Genomic DNA, 20155 nt, shown 5'->3' with positions numbered 1-20155 from the left:
TCCCTAAATGTGCAGTGAGTTCTCCCCTGCTTTGATGGCTTCCATTTTGATAAGTAGGCATGAATCAACCAAGGAGTAGCAAGACAGCACCCTGGAGTAGCTCTGCCTTTGATGGAGATCTTTCCACTGACAAAACACATCAAGTTCTTTGTTTTTATCCCTATTGATATGATTTCCTCACTTCCTTGGCCAGAGGATATGGCTACTCATGGTGATTTCTTTCTGTGGAGAGTCCTGTGCTAGAGAATGGAAGGAGATGGAAAGAAACTGTCCTAGTGTAACAGGAGACTTCTGACTGAGATGAAACATAGCAAGGAAATGTTTGGCACCCAAGTCAGGCTACCAAGGAGGACTATGGAACCATTGTGCAGGAATTCAGGATTGAACTAGGAAGGTCAGGCCTCAGCTGCATTTCAAACTGGTAAGGGATGTGGAAGACATCAATAAGGGCTTCTGTAAGAATGCCCAGAGGATTACCCAGGAAAGTGTTGGCCCAGTGTTGAATGGGGCAAGTAGCCTGATGGAGAAGGAAGTAGAAAGGGTGAAGGTACTCAGTGCCTTTGTTGCCTTGTTCTATTGTCAAGGTTTGCTCCCAGGCACCCAAGTTCCTATACCTAGTGGCAGAATCTGGGCAAGAAAATACAACCCACTGCCAAGGAAGAGAGCTGAGGACCTTTTCTGCCAAGAGAGGTTGGATCAGATCATTCTTAGGGTCACCTTCTGACCTGGTATTCTATGCTTCTATGATTCAAGCAAGCTGGACATTTGCAAGTCCATGGGACCAAATGGAATGCATAAAGGGTGTTGAGGGAGCTGGCTGGTGTTATGGTGGAGCCACTATTTATCATCTGGGGAGATTCTTGATGGATGGAAGAAGGCAAATATTAAACCCATCTTTAAAAAGGGCAAGGAGGAGGATCCAGAGAACAGCTGGCTGGTCAGCGTACTCACAGACCCTGGGAAGATTAAGGAACAAGTAGTTATAAAGGTTATTTCCAGGCAAAATGATGGACAAAAAAGCGATTTGGAATAGACAGTGCAGATTTATTGAGAGCAGGTTGTGCCTGACTGACCAGTTTCCCTTTTGTGATGGGATGTCTAGTTGCATGGACCGTGGAGAGAAGTAAGCGTTATACATTTTGACATTACAAAGGCCATTAACACAGTCTCCCCTAATGTCTTTGTATCCAGACCAGGAAACTGCACTGCATTAGCGGTTTCCAAAGTGCCTTATTAGGTGGATATAGTTCATCCAGGCTTAAAAGGGTAATGGTCAATGGTTTGAAGTCTAATCAGGAGCTGCTTAGTAGTTACATCTGACAGGGGTTGATACTATTGCAAATATTGTTTAATGTCTTCTTTAGCAACTTGGTTGATGGGGCAAAATGCACCTTCAGCAGGTTTGTGGATGACACCAAATTGGGAAGAGTCACTGATATGCTGCAAAACAGCACTACCATTCAGAAGGACCTCAGCAAACAGGAGATATGGGCTGGAGAAGTGTTACAACACAAAGAAATGCACAGTTCTACACCTGGGACAGAATAACTGCATGGAGAAGGATGAGCTGGGACTGACTGGCTTGGAAATGTCTCTAGAGGGGAGAGTCTGCAGGTTCTAGAGGGCAATGATGTGGAAATGAATCATTACAACAATGAAGGTCAGCATTAGTGATCTATATAAACAAGAATATAGCCAAGAGATCAAGAGAATTAAATATTCTTCTCTGTTTGACACCCACATCTGATACCCTTGAGCCCCCATCTGGAAGAGGTGTCACCACATTGGAGCAAGTCCAGTGGGTGCTTAGGGAGCTGGAGGATGTGATGTAAATGGAAGCAAAGAAAATGACCTGGAGAGGAGGGGGTTGTTAAGAAGGAGTCACAGAGAAGTCAAGCAAATGGAAAGGTCTATGGGCACCAGCTGCAGCAGGAAAAAAATCCAACTGACTGTAAAGAAAAGTAATCCTTCACCATGAGAGCAGTTCAACACTGTAAGAAGTCATCTGGGAGAGCTGGTGGCATTTCTGCTCTTGGTGGTTTTCAAAACTTGATAGGACAAGGCCCTGAGAAAGCTGCTCTGACTTTGAAATTAGCCCATTCTTGGGCAGAGATTGCACTGGGAACTGGAGAGTTTCTTCACCAACCTAAATGATTCTGATTCTGCCAGCCCACATCTCATTCTCTGGAGGTTCAGGGACCTGGGGAAGAGGATGGACTCTCCATGGGAAGCATGGAGAAAGGAAAGGTTTTTTTAATGGGGGAAAACCTCTAAAGACAGCTGGATTGTCTTCCCTTATATTCACATACAGTCTATACTTACAATCAACTGATTTCTTACCTTTTTTGACCAAAGGAGATTTTTGAAGTTCACACTAATGCCAGTTAGATCATAGTGTTGCTGCACAGATTTATTACATCTCATCCCCACCAGGACAGGGTCCAAATCTCCCTTTCTATCCCCTAGGAGCTGCTGACTGGAGACTTGCTGTTTTATTTCACACCATCAAATCATAGATTGATGGCTTGGTACTCTCCACCCACAAATGGAATAGGATCCATGTGATACACAGTATAGTACTGAGTCCAATGAAATGGCAGAATTTGGGCCATGAAAGGAACCAGAGGCTTGTTTTGCAGGCAGCAAACCCAGTTTCTAGCTGAGCTGGAAGCCTAGTCTGATCTGGAGTTGGGTGAGTTTAAGGGAGAGCTATCTGTAAACCAGGTTTCCAATAGACTTCAGGTTACTTCGCATCAGTGACCAGGAAACCAAATCCTCAAGTTTCATGTTTGTTCGAAGGTAAAACTCAGAGGGAAATGAAAATCAAACTTTTGCAGCCTTTAGTAGGTCTAAAGAACAGATTTACCCTTGGCAGAGCACACTCATCCTGCCCATCTAATCAGAAGCTCAAATCTCTGCAGCCAAAGCACGACCAACTCACTCTTGCTTAAATTAGTTAATGAAATTAAATTCCCAATATAAATAGTTGATGTGCTGGAATATAGGAAATAATCCTGCATTAGCCTCCAGGCATGAGCTGCTTGATTAATAGATCTGTTTCTAATTCCTCCAAGCATCAGCATCTACTCTTCACTCATCTGGTATTCAGGCCGAATCAACTGAGCTGATTCACGTGTCTAAGCGTTGCTACGGCCAGGTCCTAAATTCAATCCTTGCACTTTCGCAATTCCCTTTTAATTTTATTAGGGACATAAAAGTGCCTTCAAAGAAACTTCCCTCCGCAGCCAGTGCTTTGAGTTAATCGGTGTGCACGTACCCCAGCAGCGCGTTGGTGCTGTGCTGTACACCGCAAATCAGAAGTGACAAATAGCTTGTTCCTGCAAGGTGCTGAAGGCAACAGCTTCCTAACTTGGATCCCCAGTGCCACAGACCCACAGCTGTATTTGGCCTAGTTTTGAGAAGTGTTAAACATCTCTATCTGTGGGAGGGGAGAAAAAAAGCCACAAGTACTTACCACTTCAGGATGGGTTGTTAGGTTAAACAAAGGGGAATGCTGAATCACAAGCACTTTGTTGTGGAGGTGCATGCATTTGTAATCTGCTTTCATCGCCAGCATGCCTGTGGCTCTTCTTATTTGGGAATCTTTCCATGTGTTGCCTGTATGTTTTCTTTTAAGCTCCTTTTCAAGCCCCCTTTCAAGTGAGCAGAGCTGAAGAAGACTTGCAGAACTCTACTGGTTTAGGAGTGGCTCAGACTAAGGACCAGACTGGCCACTAGTTTGTTGACTCATGCTCATAACTCCAAGCATTGATGGGGGAGAATAAAGAGATCTATGGGCTGAGCACCCAAGCTCTCCCCTTCCCTTTTCCCCTTGTTCTTGTCTGTTTAACATGCAAGATCTGCAGGAAATGGGCTATTTCTTACCGTGGCCTTTCTGTAGAGCCTGGTTGATGCTTTCCAGAGATAACTAAATGCAAGCTGTAACAAGGTGGATCCCCCTCCTCATCTTCTCTTGCTGCAGGTATATTCGCTCAGAGCGCTCCGTCATTCTTATCAACTTCTGCCTATCCATCATCTCCTCCAACGCCCTCATCCTGATCGGACAGACCCAGACCCGGAACAAGGTAGGAGATCAGTCGAGCTTTGTTTGTTTGTTTGCTTTTCCCCCTGATTTAGCACTGAAATAATCCATTCAGGCAGCACTTCCTCATTTTTCCTCCATCTGCTCATTAGCAACATGTCAAAGCTACGATTAAATGGCACATTTCAATTTTCTTGTGGAGACTTTGTCAGCATCCTCGGGGCTTTGATTCAAACCAATGTGATATTTTTGACTCTCTGCCTAGAGTAGCTGGCACATGGCACAGGAAAGAAACGTGGTTATTTGCAAAGGCTTTAACTGTTTTATATTAAAAAAATTACAGAGGAAGATTGAGAAAAGGCTTAAAAAAAACCACCCCAAACAAACAACATCTCTCAGCTTCACATTTATTTCTCCACCAACTTTTATACTCGGAGCTTAAAGCACTTGGCAGATGTTAATGCACACAGCCACAAAAAAAACACCTTTTTTGGGGTAGGAAGCGTTGCCAGAGGCATTGTACATGCTGCATAGCTAGGGACAGTGAGGGCCTTGCTGCAGACCAGTGTGACTTCAGCAGTGAAGGCATAGCATGGATTGTCGAGCCACATGCAGCAGTTGCATGTATATGCCTTCCCTTACAGACCCAGCTGGAGAGGCGTGTGCTGCCTGTATGACTTTCCTCCAGCCAAAGCACTTTCAGTTTCCTCATTGGTATTTGGCATAACAAGTCACTGCATATCATTAACACTGGAGAGGGACTCTTCATCAGTAGTGATAGGACAAGGGGTGATGGGTTCAAAATGAAACAGGGGAAGTTCAGGTTAGATATAAGGAAGGAGTTCTTTACTGTGAGGCTCCTGAGGCACTGGCACAGGGTGCCCAGAGAAGTGGCGAATGCTCCATCCCTGGCAGTGTTCAAGGCCAGGTTGGACAGAGCCTTGGGTGACATGGTCTAGTGTGAGGTGTCCCTGCCCATGGCAGGGGGTTGGAATTGAGGTCCTTTCCAACCCAAACCATTCTGTGATTCTATGATTAATATCTTCCTGTCGTACATTTTCCCATCTCCCCAAGTGCTCCAACCTTTCCTAACTCCACTAAATAGAAAAGTGAAGGAAGAAGTGTTCTTCACTACTCCTGCTGCCAAAATCTCACTCAGAAGTCAAAATGTAGGCTTTAATTAACAGTAACCAGTGACCAGCCAATTTTTTCCAGCCTCTGCTTTGGCAGCCAGAACATGTTGTCACTTCTGGAAGTGTTTCTGCAGAAAAGCCCTAAGGTTTTAATGAATCAAAGGGATTAATTTCTATGGAGGGCCCTTCAGGTTAAGGGTACATTGTTTGAGGAAAAGTTTTACAGCTGCTTGAGTCATATGTGTGCAGAGAAGTGCAGAGACATGCAGCCAGACAGCCCTGCTCCTATTAAACATGCCCTTCAGAAGCTAACTTTGCAAAGCAGAGCTGTCTTTCATGGCAAACATGGTTGGAAAGAAGTGGAGAAAGAATGAGCTGGACTCTTGATTACTAGGGTGTGTTGTCTGCAACCCCAAGTGTGTGCTAGGAGCTTCTTTCAATAGGAAGACATACAGAGGGATGCTCAACATGGCAAACCATGGCTGGACCCACTCTTTGGTTATTCTGCTTCACCCTAGGACAAGAGGCAGATATCTTCATGCTCTCTCACTCCTTCAGAGCAGAGTTGTGAGCCCAGGTTCTCCCTTGTGCTTTTTCTCACATGATTCTGGGTGTTCACCGTCAGTGGGGATTCAAAGCTCCCGGCTGCGATTGCATGCGGCAGATTAGCTCTTTGCACATACATATGCATGAAACACCATAAATAGAAAGGTTATTCTTGGATTTCCTCTCAGCCATCTAGTAAACAGTCTCTAGCAGGGAACAGAGAAAGAAAACTATGCAGAAAAGAGACCAAAGAGTGTAAATGAAGATTTTATTCACATTCAATTATTGATAATGGAACATATTAAGATGTTTGTGATTGATTTATAATTACAGTTACGAGGGGAGAATTTCTATGCTATTTGTTGCCCTGGAAATGCCAGATTCATCCTTGATTTTCATCCGTGTAACCTCAAAGGCAAGATTCCATGCCTGGATTTACTAAGCTTTTTGAAGATGAAAGGCCTGGGAAAAGGCTAAAAACTTACAGTCAGCAATTACATGATACAAAAGAAATGAATGCTGCATGAACTGGCCATATCTCAAAGGCATGGCTACGTGCTGCAAGGAGACTGATTTCTGCTCTTAAAGGAAAACATGGGCTAATGGCCTTGACAGACTGACAAGCTCTGCTCAATCTTTTAGCAGCAGCTTGGGACATCACATCCCGGTGCTTGGCCTTCATGGAGTTGGGTTTTTTATCTTTACAAGGCAAGAAAAACCTGAAGCAGAGGTAGCAGAAGCAAATATGTGCTTGCCCATCAACTGGCCAAGTTCACAGCCTGGTTTCAGGAAATGGGTTTATACTGGCCCAGCTGAGATGTGCATATGTCTGTTGTGCTCCTCTTCTCCTTGCCTTTCTATTAAAACTACCCAATTGAGACTAAAATAGCCAGAAAATATATCTCTCTGGTGTAAAATTAGAAAGCAAAAGGGTTTTTTCTCCCCTTTACAAACTGCTGACAAACTGGGCAGAACAAAATCAGAATGGTAAAATGAACAGTGTTTTATCTGGTATTCTAAAATAGCAGTCTCCTAAAATACATTCCAGAAAACATCCTGTGTGGCTGTTTTATGTAGGGCTGTAAGCTTACGAACAACAAACACCTTTTCACATGTAAAAATGGAAATTATCATATTGAGCTGTGTTGTTTGTGCTGAACTGTTATCCAGAATCCATTTATAAGCAAAGTACCAAGGGTTTTGGTGTCAAATACAAATATGGAACAAAAAAAGACAGTTCCTGTCTCAAAGGACACACCGTCTTCCTTTTATTCACAGCCTCTGATAACATCGTTTTCTGCCAGTGTATGAATTGAGAGCAATCCAATAAAATCATGATAAAAGACACTCCATGCATGAGAGCTCGATGTTAAAAGATGCTGGTGCGTGAAAAAAGAGGAAGGTTCACTGACTGTAAACCCAAAGTCCATGTTTCCTGATAGAACTCAAAGCAGAGAAATTCTTCACTACAAACTTCCCCCTCCCCTTGGCCTGAATGTCTTAAACCATTTTGCATCCGATCAAGAGTCACTTTTAAAGTCTTATTTGCTCTCCCTCCTCCTTGGGAGCCACTTGGAGTTTCTTTCCATCATTGTGTACATTGATTCACGGTTTCCAACTCATAGATGGTGGAAAACTGGCAGAGTTAAACAGAGCGGCACCAATTTGCACCAGTGAAGGATTTGGCCTTGCTGAGCTAAAAACAAAGACGAGCTGTTCAGCTTTCCAGTCCATCTCCCTGGCGCTACAGGATTGCTCTTCATAATGCATTTGCTAGTACTTTCCCCACTTTAAACGGCTTAAGCTCCCTGCACTTCCCTTGAGAGATTTCCCAATGAGTTGTAGAGCTCACCCTGATGAAATTCTTTCTAATGTAGGGTTTTTTTTCCTTTCCTTTTTTTTTTCCTGTCTGTTAGTAGTTATATACCCTTGTACAACTATGCACCACTCATGTTTTCTGTCCTTACCAACCCCTGGCAGCTGTGCTTTCACCCGGCTCTCACAGCTTAACTCTTTCACATAACAATCCTTCCCTGGCAGGGACACCATCTAAATTGCCCTCCTCTGATTTCATTTTATGGCTCAGCTGCCAACAACATGGTGCTTTGGAAACCTTTTGAGCTGAGATGGGTGCACGACTTCCTAACTGCTCCAACTTCCCCAAAAGGATGGTGGCAATGGATGTGATGATTTGGAGGATAAATATATGTTGTTGAAGCCAAGAAAGCACCAGGATGGGATGCAGGATCAGACTTCAGGGAGGTGTTAATCCTGGGTTTATCATAGAGCTCATGCAGCCAATTTCCATGCAGTACTTAAATGCGAAGCAAACACTTTAGTCCTTTCCTAGGTCAAACCTTGTGGGGGAGGCTGATTCTTCCTAAAATGTCTTTTTGTGTCTTGATCTTCATGACTTTGCTTTCCAGAGCCTGGTTTGGAAGCATCTCCCTGCACCTTCTGCTTTCCTGCCCACTGCTCTCTCCGCCTGCTGCTCCTCTCACGTGTCCTCCTTTCCTCCTCTCTCCAGGTGATATGCACGCTGGTGGCGGCTTTCTTGCACTTCTTCTTCCTCTCCTCTTTCTGCTGGGTGCTGACCGAGGCTTGGCAGTCCTACATGGCCGTGACAGGCCGGTTACGGAACCGCATCATCCGCAAGCGCTTCTTGTGTCTTGGATGGGGTGAGGATGCTGGGTCTGAGGAGAAGCTTTCAATGCTTTCAGGGGTGTCAAGCAGGGCTGAAATGGTTAAAGACAGCATGAGCAAGAGCATTAAGTCCTGTCACACAAAAGAGATGAGTCAAGAGTGGCTGAGTTTTGAAAGGGAGTGCTGGGGGTGGTTTCTCCTGGGTTTGGGTCTCTTTCTTGCTTTCTCCTTCTATGTGCAACCCAGAGTCAAGCAAGCTCTGAAATCCTGTCTCCATGGCAGCAGGGCCTTTCATAGACAAATAAACTGAGACTGGTGCAGATGCTTGTACCTAATTTTTCTCCCTTTTCCATATGTTTAATTTATTACCCTTAAATGATGCATTCTGTAGTCTAAAACAAACACAAACCCATAACCTGCCCTTTCAAAGCAATAGCAAGTGTGTGTTTGAAAGAAGCAACTGAACAAAAAGTTGCTCAAAAGCAAGCAGATGAAAAGGAGAAAGGGAGAGGGAAAGCGTTGTGCATCTGAGCTGTATTAGTGTCTCATTTTACTACTGAAGTCTGGCACTTCACCCCAGGCAAAGTATTTCTGATGCTTACGGAGAGCCCTGTTGTGATTTATTCTGGCACATCAAGAGCCGTCCTCCTTCCAGCACCTGCATCCCTTTAAATTTGCACTCTTAGCTTTTGCTTATAGCCAGAAAACAAACTGTCTTGTTGAAATATAGCATTTGTGTGCAGCAGGAGCACAGCTACATACATGCAAACTATGTGCGTGAATATGCGCGTGTTCATGAACGTGATTATGCACAAACTGCAACTCAAGGAACATCAGGGATATTGAATGCAGACTAATAGCTTTTCTAGGTAATAAAAAGGTTTTTTTTCCTGATTTGGAATTGCTGGGACAGATGGGTGTGTTAGCCAAGGGAATTTTGGATGAGCAGCTTTCACATTTGTAGTCTGTAAAGATTAAAACCACCCCAACGCTCTACATGTGTAGAAGCATAATTTGCACTGCTAGTAAAAGGTAGTTATCTCTGAGCTAGGATGTGCTGGCTGATAAATGATGCATAATAACCATCTGAAATAGGTTAGGACAAGAAATAAGGAGCACTCTCGCCTATGGAGGCAGCAAGGGAATTTCTGATATTTAGCATCCTGTTGTAGAGTTGGGATTAATGGCACTTCTCAGAGGAAAGAGGCCAAAAAGATGTTTTAAAGAGCATAATCTGAAATAATTAGCACAATTAATTTTGTCATGGGATGATTCTCCCCCTTTTCCCCCTTTTGTGTATTAGCATTTCTCTAAGCCCTTGTTTGAGCCATCTTTGCCAAGTTCTCAGCTGCTGTCAGCTGTAGCTCATTGAAGCCACAATAGTTTTCATCAGCAGTGAGGTTTGTTCCCTGTGTTTTTGTTCTCCTCTTGGGTATGCCACTTTGCCTTTCCAGCTGAGAGATTTTAGCAATTAGATTTTCTTTTTTTCATATTATTATTTAGAACAGACAGACAAAGTGTTCCTTAGAAACAATTCATTCATCATATTTAGCTCCAGTAAAGAAGACATAATTTTGTCAATCTTTTTACAACCACAATTTCCGCAGAAACTCAGGCTCTGAGTGGGTCTTCAGTTCATAACACTTATGATTCTTGGTACTTATTGACATGAGGAGCACACAATCTGATTCTTCCCTGCCCTGACAATATAAAACACTTTGAAACAGGTTTCTAACGTATTTATTTGGACTTGTGAATGCAAAATTCACTTCAAAATTCTTCAAAACAGATTTCTAATGTATTTATTTGGAACTGTGAATGTACAATTCACTTTCTGCCGAAAGCCTTTAAACCTTGCTTGTGACTACACGAGTGACTAGAAGGCTGATACAAACCACCCACAGTGTATGGAACAGATCAGTTAGGAATAACTTTCTTTCAAATAATCAAAAACCAGATTGAAAGTTATTATTCTTTTTCCAATCTAATCACACCTAACTATGATTTGGCCATTAACAGGTCTCCCAAGACAGAGGAATAAATCACCCCTCATTATGATGCTCTCTGGCTTAGCTACCATGGCATAGCTACCACCTTCAGTTAATACTGCTTGTACAGCTCCATTTTCAGCACAAGCTGGGGCTCCTACCCAGGCTTGGTTCTTTGCCAGTCCCTGTAAGCTGATGAGTTCACAGCCTGAGTCTCTGTTTCTGCATAATTATCACGTCTAAGAGAAGCACTTTGCAAAGAACAAGTTGCTATTTTTGGTGGAGTCTTTGCCAACTTTTCCTCTTTCACAGGGCCTCTTGCATCAAGCTCTACTCCTGAAAAAGTCCTTTCACATGTGGTTCCTTGGTGTGTTTGCAATGGGATGCCATATTGATGGCATCACAGTGAATACAGCTCCCAGGATATACCCAGATGAGGTGTGAAAGAGGGTTAGCAAGAGGAGGAAAAAAAGAGGAAGAAGAAAAAAAGAAAGAAAGAAAGAAAAAGGAGACATCTTTTAAAGCCACTGCCTTTTGGTTTTGGAGTCGTTGAGCATGAGCTGTACTTGGAAATCTCATGTGGGAGGAGAAAAGCTTCCCTTTACGATAACTCTCAAATGGTGTATGTTCCAGCCAGCTTGGCTTCTACATCCCAGCTGGCTGCAGACCCTCACTATTAATCAATTTGGTGATGATTTGTATTGCTGAGTGACCACCTTGCTAGCAGGGTTATTGTTTGGATGCTGTGTCTGCACATCGCTTCGATCTACAGCATCTTCTGCAGCCACCCGCCATGACCTCTACAGCACAAGCATTAGGGGCTTGTCAAGAAGCACTAATCCTAGCTGGCTACTGATCCTGCTAATTCTTAATGGGATTTGCCCATCTTTAACATTGAGACAGCTTAATTCATCATGTCACATGGAGGAGGGCTATAAAAAGCCACATGGAGACCTCCATAGCTGAACAACCAGATGTTACTAGCTGATATCCAGGCATTTCTATAGGGAAAGGGGAACACTGGGCTGGAGTTAGTGAACAAGAAAAATACCCAATCTCCTCCGTAGATCCTGAGCAGTTTATCATGGCAGGGATAAGAAGGATCAGAAGACTATTAGCAAGATATAGTGTCTTTTGTTAGTGGTGATTGTGCCCAGTCATTCTAGGACACGGTGATTTCAGAACCTTTTGATGAGTTTTAGGCCAATAACCAGCAGGTTTTCTTCATGCTCCTTATTCTAATGTTATGGGAGCTTCTAGCAGCAGGATCAGGGCAATAGCTTCACCCCTTTATGCACCAGAAGTAGCATTCTGTGCTGACACCATTAGCTCATGATGCTCTGAAAAGATAAATTATACTATGTACATTGTGGCATCCCAGCCACAGACCAACCTGCTCATCCTTTGCGACACTTAGAATGAAGTGTGTCTGCTTGAGGGCAGCTGGTTTCTCTTAGTTTATTCCTCCTTTGGGCACAAAAAAGGAGCAGGTCTCTGGCAAGACAAGAAGCATCATGGTTTTCAGTAAGACCTGATGTTCTGATGCTCTGTTCTGTTGCTGTTCAGATGGATCTGCTCTACTATAGATCATGGACCAAAACTTAGGGGACCTCTTTGGGATAGGGGAAGCTCAGTTTCCTTTTCTTTCTCTGTTTCATTTGGGGTGAGATCTGAACCCAGCTTATTCATCATACAGTATGGTAAGAGTGAACATTGCCCTTAGTCTCCTTGCTAGCGTCTTTGTGTTGGGTTGTGGCTGAACATTCGATCTTCAAGAGACATCTTTATATATTCCTGGCCAGCCTTTGTACCTTAGACTAAATTAAATCTATTTTATGCATCCACATGTACTGTCAGTCCTCACACAACTGCTGAGACCACAGCAGGATATGAGCTGATTACAGCTTACGGCATTTACTTCATTAACAGAGGTAACAAGGGTTCATGCTTTGGCTCTGAAGGTCCTGAATTCAATCTCTGTCAAAGACCCAGGCTGGGACAGATGGTGCTGGAATAACACTGGGAAGAATGGGGTGTATTATGCTGTCGAGTGGGAGAAGAACTTCACATAAGCTTAAATGACCAATTTTCTCTTGTTTCATTCCTGTAGGGCTCCCTGCCTTGGTTGTTGCCATTTCTGTGGGATTTACTAAAGCCAAGGGGTACGGCACCGTGAACTAGTGAGTAAAGGAGTTCTTCCTTTTCCTCCCTGCATCACCTTCCATGCTTTTTTTGTTATAATCCAGTCCTTGACCCCCAAGATCCAGGGTAGGAGTTAAATTCTGGTGTGAGATGATGGGAGAGGAAGGAGCCATCCTCTTTCTCTGCCTCCTCAAGCCCTGGCCAAGATGGATTGCATATTCCCTTAAACACCAGTTCATAGGGACTAGTTAGATTTAGCTGCTGCATCCACGACAGCACTTCGATCTAACTGCATCCTACTTAGAGATTTATTTATATATATATGTATATATGTGTGTATATAATGGGGAAAATGTGGTATTTTTAAAGTTTCAGATGTTTCAAAGTTAAAAATAGCTTTGGTGTTTATCTATTTAATGCTTTGCTTGATTGGTCCCAGATTTTTGAAATAGCTCAGCTCTGGTTTAGGCACCAGAACAAGCACGAGGTTTTCAAACCAAGGTTTGGAAAGCAATCTGAGTTTGCCTGTTTTCTGAATTCCACAGGATTTGCCTTTGGGAAACTTTTATTTGCGTGTAATGGGGGAAGTAATGAGGGGTGGAAGTACCAGAGGAAGACTGTGCAGGGGTGAAAAACACATAAAGGGAAAGCTGGAATTACTCAGAACTGAGTATCAGCACAACTGAAAAACTGTTATTTTTTCACTGTGCTGTGAAAAAGAGCTTAGCAATTATATGCATAGTGGCAGCCAATGGATAATATTTTATGTAGTCATAAATCAGGCCTGCATATACAGTGTTTAAGACAGAGGTGTGACCAGCAACAGGCGAGGGTTCGAGAAGTCCACTGAGAAAATGGCATGTGCAATCCCTGCTCTTTCTCAATTCCCACCATATTCTGCGCGCCCACAACCAAATGGTGCAGGGTTTGCATTTTGATTGCAGGAGAGTATTAAACCAGAACAGCAGCATTCTCTGCTTTGCAGCCTGGATTACTGCAGTCTAAATTACTGTATGATACAGAGGGCTCAGGAAAGTGGGTTCCTCAAATGCCTGTCCTGGCATCAAGATGCACTGGATGTACCTGTCCTGACTTGCTTGCCCCAGCTCAGGGTGTCCTGGTGGAGAGGGATCCAGTGCTTGTTGTAAGAGTCAGAAGAGGGCAACGCATGGCATGGTTCTCAGGAGTGCTGCTGGGATCCCAAATTCCCTTTAGCTTTCCTGTGGGTCTGCTGTTTCTGATATTTCATGCAAGTCCATGAGAACAATTCATAATGAACAAGCATCTGGGGAACGGGAGGAAGGTCCTAAGTATTTCTGCTTCATTTCCTTTTTGCAGACTGTTGGGAATTGCTGCAAAAAGCTCTACAGCTTCTTCCCCATTAATGTTTCAGGGCCATCCTAGAGTTTTGTGATCAACATTGACCATACAAAAGAATGTGGGCAGGGAAGGGAGGAACGTGCAGGAAAGCACACCCCATTTCTCTGCCCTGGACCACTGAGTGCCAGCATCTCCTCACCCCCGAGCAATGCCCTCTGAAGCTGCATCCAAAAGGGTGTCAATGCATGACAAAACCTGTTGGTCTTCTGCTTTGCTCTCAGATTGACACACGAGTGAGGTGGCCAAGAGGCTGCACTGACTTCCCATCGTTCCCAGGGGATGCTTAACCACAGCAGCACTCGTTTTGCTGCTAATCCTATGACTCCTTTCAGCCATAAAGACTCTGTCGCTCCATGCATCCAAGGGTTGGATGCTGCTGGCCTCCCTGCCCACCAGGCTGGCTGGCTTCCCCAGGGGATGGCAGGGAATCCTGTGCTCTCAGCAGGAGCTGCAGCCCAGTGACATCATTTACTAGCTCTGCTTTCAGGGTGCTCATCACCAAAATAGCCTTTGTACCTTGGCAAGTCCAGTTTGGTCCTCCTTTGGTTTCCATTCCATGCTGCAGCTCAGCATGGGGTAAAGCTGGTGAGTCCCAGCATTTAATACATGACAAATATTCATGTGGATTAAGCTAGGCAGGGTGCCCTGACAGACAGAACACACTTGTTCCCGTTTTCCTGCTCAAAAGGCATGAAAGCTATCTTACATTTATGTGTGCCCTTGGTTTTACCTCTCCTTTAGAGCAAAGTCAGCATTATATAGCAGAAATTGAAGAGCTGAGCTCCAAAATTTGAGATTTAAGACTGATGCTGAAGGCATATAAGCACAATATGGACCTGGATAGAAGCTCATTTGTTGGTTTCTGGCCATTACATCAGCGTGTGATGTAGTTGCAAAGTTCAGATCTAGAATTTCAGGAGCTATCTTAGTTTTGTCTCTGGTGAGTACAGGGCATACATTGGTCATTTCAAGTGGCCAGTGTCAGTCTTTCAAAGCATGATGTTTCCATCTTGCGGAAGGAAGGAAAGACATTAGCCACAGCACGTCCCTCCTTGTGAAGCACGGGACAAGAGCTGACTTGACAAACCACAAGGGACTTCAAAGTGTTTTTAAAGCTGCCTCCAACCATGCAATTTTTGTTCTTTAAGAGCAGTGCATTAGCACCTATTGGGTTTCTTGTAGAGATAGGCATTAGGGCAAAGTAGGGCTCTGGTATTTAGCCGAGCACAGAAGCTGATTGATACTCAACATCCTTATAGGGGGTCTATAAGGATGCTGGGGAGGGACTGTTCATTAGGGACTGGAGTGATAGGACAAGGGGTGATGGGTTCAAAGTGAAACAGGGGAAGTTTAGATTGGATGTAAGGAAGAAGTTCTTTACTGTAAGGGTGGTGAGGCACTGAAATGGGTTGACCAAAGAAGTGGTGAGTGCTCCATCCCTGACAGTGTTCAAGGCCAGGTTGGACAGAGCCTTGGGTGACATGGTTTAGTGTGAGGTGTCACAGCCCATGGCAGGGGGCTGCAACTGGGTGATCTTAAGGTCCTTTCCAACCCAAACCATTTTGTGATTCTATGATTGTAAGATGAGAAGGGAGAGAGAGGTTCAGGTTAAAAGCTGTGTATGTCCTACTGGATTTGGACTGTGTCTCTTGTTTTCCGAGTTGTGATTTTCCAGCAGCCATTTACCCAGAGGTCTTTATTGCTCAGTGCGCTTCTTCTGGAGTGCTCTGAACTTTCCATCTGCAATGAGGGGAGGAGGACATGAGGGGATTTTTTCCTTTTTTTTACTTTAACACTATTTGAAAAGAGATTTTGCAGTTGTTTGGAGAGTTACTGGGGTAGGGTACGGGCTGTACTTTCAGTCTCAAAGAGAGTCTCTTAGAGATAATGGAGGTCTAAAGGACCTGACACTGTTCACCTCCTTGTATTAGGCTGAATGCCTGAATAATAACTCCTTTTAGCCTGTACTCCAAGGACTGACTCTGGACCTCTAAAGTTTGACAAGCTGCCTCTTAAAGCTTGACCTGAATGATTGGGTTTATGCTGCTGGTAGCTGGGAACTCATATCCTGCCCCACAAGAGAGCCCACAAAAGGTTTTGTGAGAGCAGTGCCAAGACACAGCAAATTTCCAGGGTCCTTGTGTGTCATTGCATCAGGGCTTCTGTCACCCACAGGTACCATGGCAGCTTCTATACTAACCTCTAAAGTAATACTGGTGGGACAGCCCCGATTCCCAATGGTAGTCTAGTTATACAAATATCTTATCTGTTGCATTCATTGGAGCTGCTTAGTTTTGTACACGATGGAGGTGAGACCTGTTGCTGGCAGAGCTGTATGGTGTAGTCAAGAAGGTCTCAATGGAAGGCTTGGAGCACTGTGTACAGTGCTGGTGTCCTCAACGTAAGAATGACATGGAGCTGCTGGAGCAAATCCAGAGGAGGCCACGAGGATGATCAGGGGCTGGAGCACCTCCTGTATGAAAAGGGGCTGAGAACATTGGGGCTGTTCAGCCTGGAGAAGAGAAGCTGCGTGGAGACCTCAGAGCAGCTTCCAGTGTGTGAAGGGGGCTACAAGGATGCTGGAGAGGGACTCTTCATTAGGGACTTCAGTGATAGGACAAGGGGTGATGGGTTCAAACTGAAACAGGGGAAGTTCAGGTTAGATATAAGGAAGAAGTTCTTTACTGTGAGGGTGCTGAGACACTGGCACAGAGTGCCCAGAGAAGTGGTAAATACTTCATCCCTGTCAGTGTTCAAGGCCAGGTTGGAGAGAGCCTTGGGTGACATGGTCTAGTGTGAGGCATCCCTGCCCATGACACAGGGTTGGAACTGGATGATCTTCAGGTCCTTTCCAACCCAAACCGTTCTGTGATTCCATGAAGTCAGCTCTTTGCAGGACGGAGTAAAAACCCATCCATCTCTCATATTTGCTATGGCAGATTCATAAAAGCATCGGATGTTTTGCAAAGAGCTCTACTGTGTTGAACACAAGCTACTGTCAATCGGGGATGCACTGCTTAGAAATAGTAGTCTGGAGCTGCTGAACGTTGTTAAACCATTCACTATCCCCCTTTAAGAGATCTGTGCAGAGATCCTTTGGCAAGTACTGGGGAACCTCTTAGTGAAATGCAAATATTTGTGTGCCTCATAGGCACAGATGCTAAAAGCATCTCCACCAGATTATTGCTGGAGTTCGCTGTCAGTTTCCCCTCTCAGCTATCACTTGACCCTTTCCCTTCCCTTGCTGTCAGCCACCACCTCTGACAGCCTTGAAAATGCTTCCATGAAGCACTGGGGCAGAAAGGTCAGGCAGTCAAAAGGGATAAGGATCAGTGTTTGGTGATGTGTGAATTAGCCTTCAGAATGCCTGATGCTCAAAGGGGAAGGAAGGGGCTGCAGGGACCTGACATCAGTGAGAGCCCTCATTGCACCAAGTCCCCATCGCTAATTGGAGCGCAGGACAGTCAGCTCCTCTCTTCATCTCTCGGTTGGAATAGACCCTGGGAAAAACGGTCTCAAAATCAGGATGGAGCCTTGAAGAAAAAGGGCTGGGAAAGGGCTGGGATTTGGGAGCCCTCCTGCTTACCCCTGCCCTCTCCTTGCAGTTATTGCAGCCCTCCAAAGCTTCATTCTTATTCCCTCCATCCCCAGCTGATTACTCCTTTCATTACAGCTGCTCAGGCAGTTTATGACAGAGCAACACGCTATCAGGAAGGAATCAGAATTGATTAAATTAGCACATTGCAGGTTTAATATAAGAATAAACAAGATACAGATCTCAGAATAAAAAACAGAATGTCCTGCTTTTAATTTTCAATTTTAAATACTTTTTTTTTTTCCCCAAAATGTTCTGTGTTTTGGGGCAACAAATAATGTTTTTTTTTTGCAAGTTGGAAGAGCTACAGAGCAAAATTGAAGTGTTTCCAGGAAAGCTTTGTTTCCTGGGAGACTCTGAAAGGCAGCCTTGGTTTTGCTGCTTGTGCAGAATGAACCCATATTGCTGAGAGCACAGGCGTGTAACTAAGTTACTGCAAGCGTTAGTTGGGTTAGGAGCTTGGAGAAAGTCCTCACTCCATTGTGGTTGCCTGCTCTTCTCCTGTGGTAAGTGCACTGCTGAAATGGGATTACTTCATCACAGGTTTTCTCCAGGGTACTCCAATGTCAAAGCATGGAAACTTTCCATGAGGTTGCAGACAAGGTGTAAATTTGCATCCTCTGTTGCCATGAGTACCTACTTTACGTGTCCATGCTCTGATCTGCTGGATTCCCCTCTAAATGGATAGCTCAGCTCTTGTGCTGCTGTAACTGTTCATGGCTGTTGTAGTTACAGACTTGTTGATGTGGAAGGGGTAGCTGGAGGCCATCGGGTCCAACCACCCTGCTGCTTAAGCAGGGTCATCAGGGTTGGCTGCCCAGGACAAGGACCTGTAGTGACAGGACAAGGGGGAATGGCTTTAAAATGAAAGAGGGGAGGTTTAGACTAGAGATTCAGAAGTTCTTCCCTGTGAGGGTGCTGAGGCGCTGGCACAGGGTGCCCAGAGCTTTGGCTGCCCCATCCCTGGCAGTGTTCAAGGCCAGGTTGGACACGGGCTTGGAGCACCCTGCTCTAGTGGAAGGTGTCCCTGCCCATGGCAGGGGGTTGGAACTGGATGAGCTTTAAGGTCCCTTCCAACTCAAACCGTTCTATGATTTTATGATGATTCCATGGTCTCCGTGGGTTAAACACTTCTTAGTTAGATAGTGAAGATATGGTCAAGGCAGTCAGTGGAGCTCAGGATGTGATTAAACTGATTGAATCAGGTCATCATGGACTCTTTTGGTTGGATCTTTCCTGACTAGAACTGTCATCACGAATGGCTCTGTGGCAGGCACTAATAGGGCTGACATCAGCACTTTAGACAGAAGAGCCCTCTCAGTTTATGTAGGCACCAGGCAGTTTAGGAGCCTACGTAGCACACATGGTCAGTGGAGAAAGGAGAAGCCCTCAGCTCATATGGTGTGAGGGAGAAGGAGCAAGCTTGTTGGCAGTAAGCTCAAAGAGCGCATCCGGGAGAAGAAATATACTGTACTCTTGGACTTGAGCCTTCAGCAGGCATAGTGATCAGCGAGTGAGGAAGGGACGATTTCCACTGTTACTACTTTTTTGACTGAGTGTGTAGGACAAAGAGCATCATCTTCCCAGCAAACTGATGCAACTGCTTCCAGGACCTGGTCTGCAAGTGAGCACTGCCATTAATGTTGCATGCATCCCTCTGTTGACAACACTATGCTATTCTGCAGGCAGACCCTCCAGGCAAAGCAGCCTTTCTGCAAGGTCAGGAGAAATAGGAAACATCACTTCCTTGTTGTTTGAGACCTTTTTGCCATGGGGTATCACCTCTCAAGATGAACACTGTAGGCAAAGAACAGAAGTAAACCTGTGCCTGTCAATGATGTTAGCCACTGGGTAACTTTCTTTCCTCTCTTTATATTCCAGCTGCTGGCTGTCGTTAGAGGGAGGTCTTCTCTATGCCTTCGTGGGACCAGCGGCTGCTGTCGTTTTGGTATTTAAGCTTGGCTGAAAGCTTTCACCTTATAACACTTTCCTTGTTCTTTCAACCCAAGAATGTTCCTCTATTTCCACCCATGTTTTGAATGGCTTTCTCCTTCAGGAACAGAGCAAAGTGTAGAGCCAGTAATCTGGAATGGGTTTGATTTATAATATAATAAGCCTCAGCTCTCAGCCTTCTACCTCTGTTCTCTCTGGAGCCCCCTTGACATCTGATTAATGCTTTAAAAACCCTGTTTTTTCTCTATCTGCATGGACGTGCAAGATGATGGTGGAAAACTCTGACATTAGCTCCTTCAGCATCTGCTGCTACTGACTGCTTTCAGACCAGACTGTGCGTCCACAGCCAGCATTTATTCCTGTCTGTCTTAGAAGCTGCATGTGAGCAGCATCCTTTGTTACAGGTGAAATGGAGGTTTTCAGTACTGAGAACCTTAAAAATGTCATGTTTGCTTCTAGTTCAAAGAGATGGCATGGTTAAAATGAACATTCCTAAACTCCATCCCACCCACTCATGCATGGTGGGAGTCTGTTCTACTGTCCCCTCACCCTTGACTCCAACACAACACCAAAGCCAGTCTTGGCCAGTCACTGCTTGAGTTGAAGGTGTCACTCAAGAGATGACATACCTTTCATCAAGCTTTCCCTGCTGTTGAAGCCTCACTGGCCAGGAAAACCCTTGACTTTCAGGGTTCAAAGAGCTTGAGAACTGCTGGTCCTCTAGGAAATCCCT

General features: G+C 44.7%; 1 protein-coding gene across 2 annotated transcripts in view; it reads left to right on the top strand.

Annotated features, from left to right (window-relative positions):
• ADGRB1 (adhesion G protein-coupled receptor B1) overlaps nt 1-20155 on the top strand; it is a 286315-nt gene that overhangs the window by 221703 nt on the left and 44457 nt on the right. For both annotated transcript variants that reach the window (XM_062626900.1, XM_062626901.1), the window contains 4 exons: nt 3983-4085; nt 8249-8399; nt 12463-12532; nt 19351-19417. In XM_062626900.1, the coding sequence (XP_062482884.1) occupies nt 3983-4085; nt 8249-8399; nt 12463-12532; nt 19351-19417 (391 nt within the window). The remainder of the gene's footprint in view (nt 1-3982; nt 4086-8248; nt 8400-12462; nt 12533-19350; nt 19418-20155) is intronic.

Source organism: Pezoporus occidentalis, unplaced genomic scaffold, assembly GCF_034315485.1.
Source record: "Pezoporus occidentalis ecotype Australia unplaced genomic scaffold, CSIRO_AGI_Poc_V1 ctg3, whole genome shotgun sequence".
NCBI classification, from domain to species: domain Eukaryota; kingdom Metazoa; phylum Chordata; class Aves; order Psittaciformes; family Psittacidae; genus Pezoporus; species Pezoporus occidentalis.
Note: the sequence above shows the minus strand (reverse complement) of the source record. Positions and strands in the feature narration are given on the sequence as shown.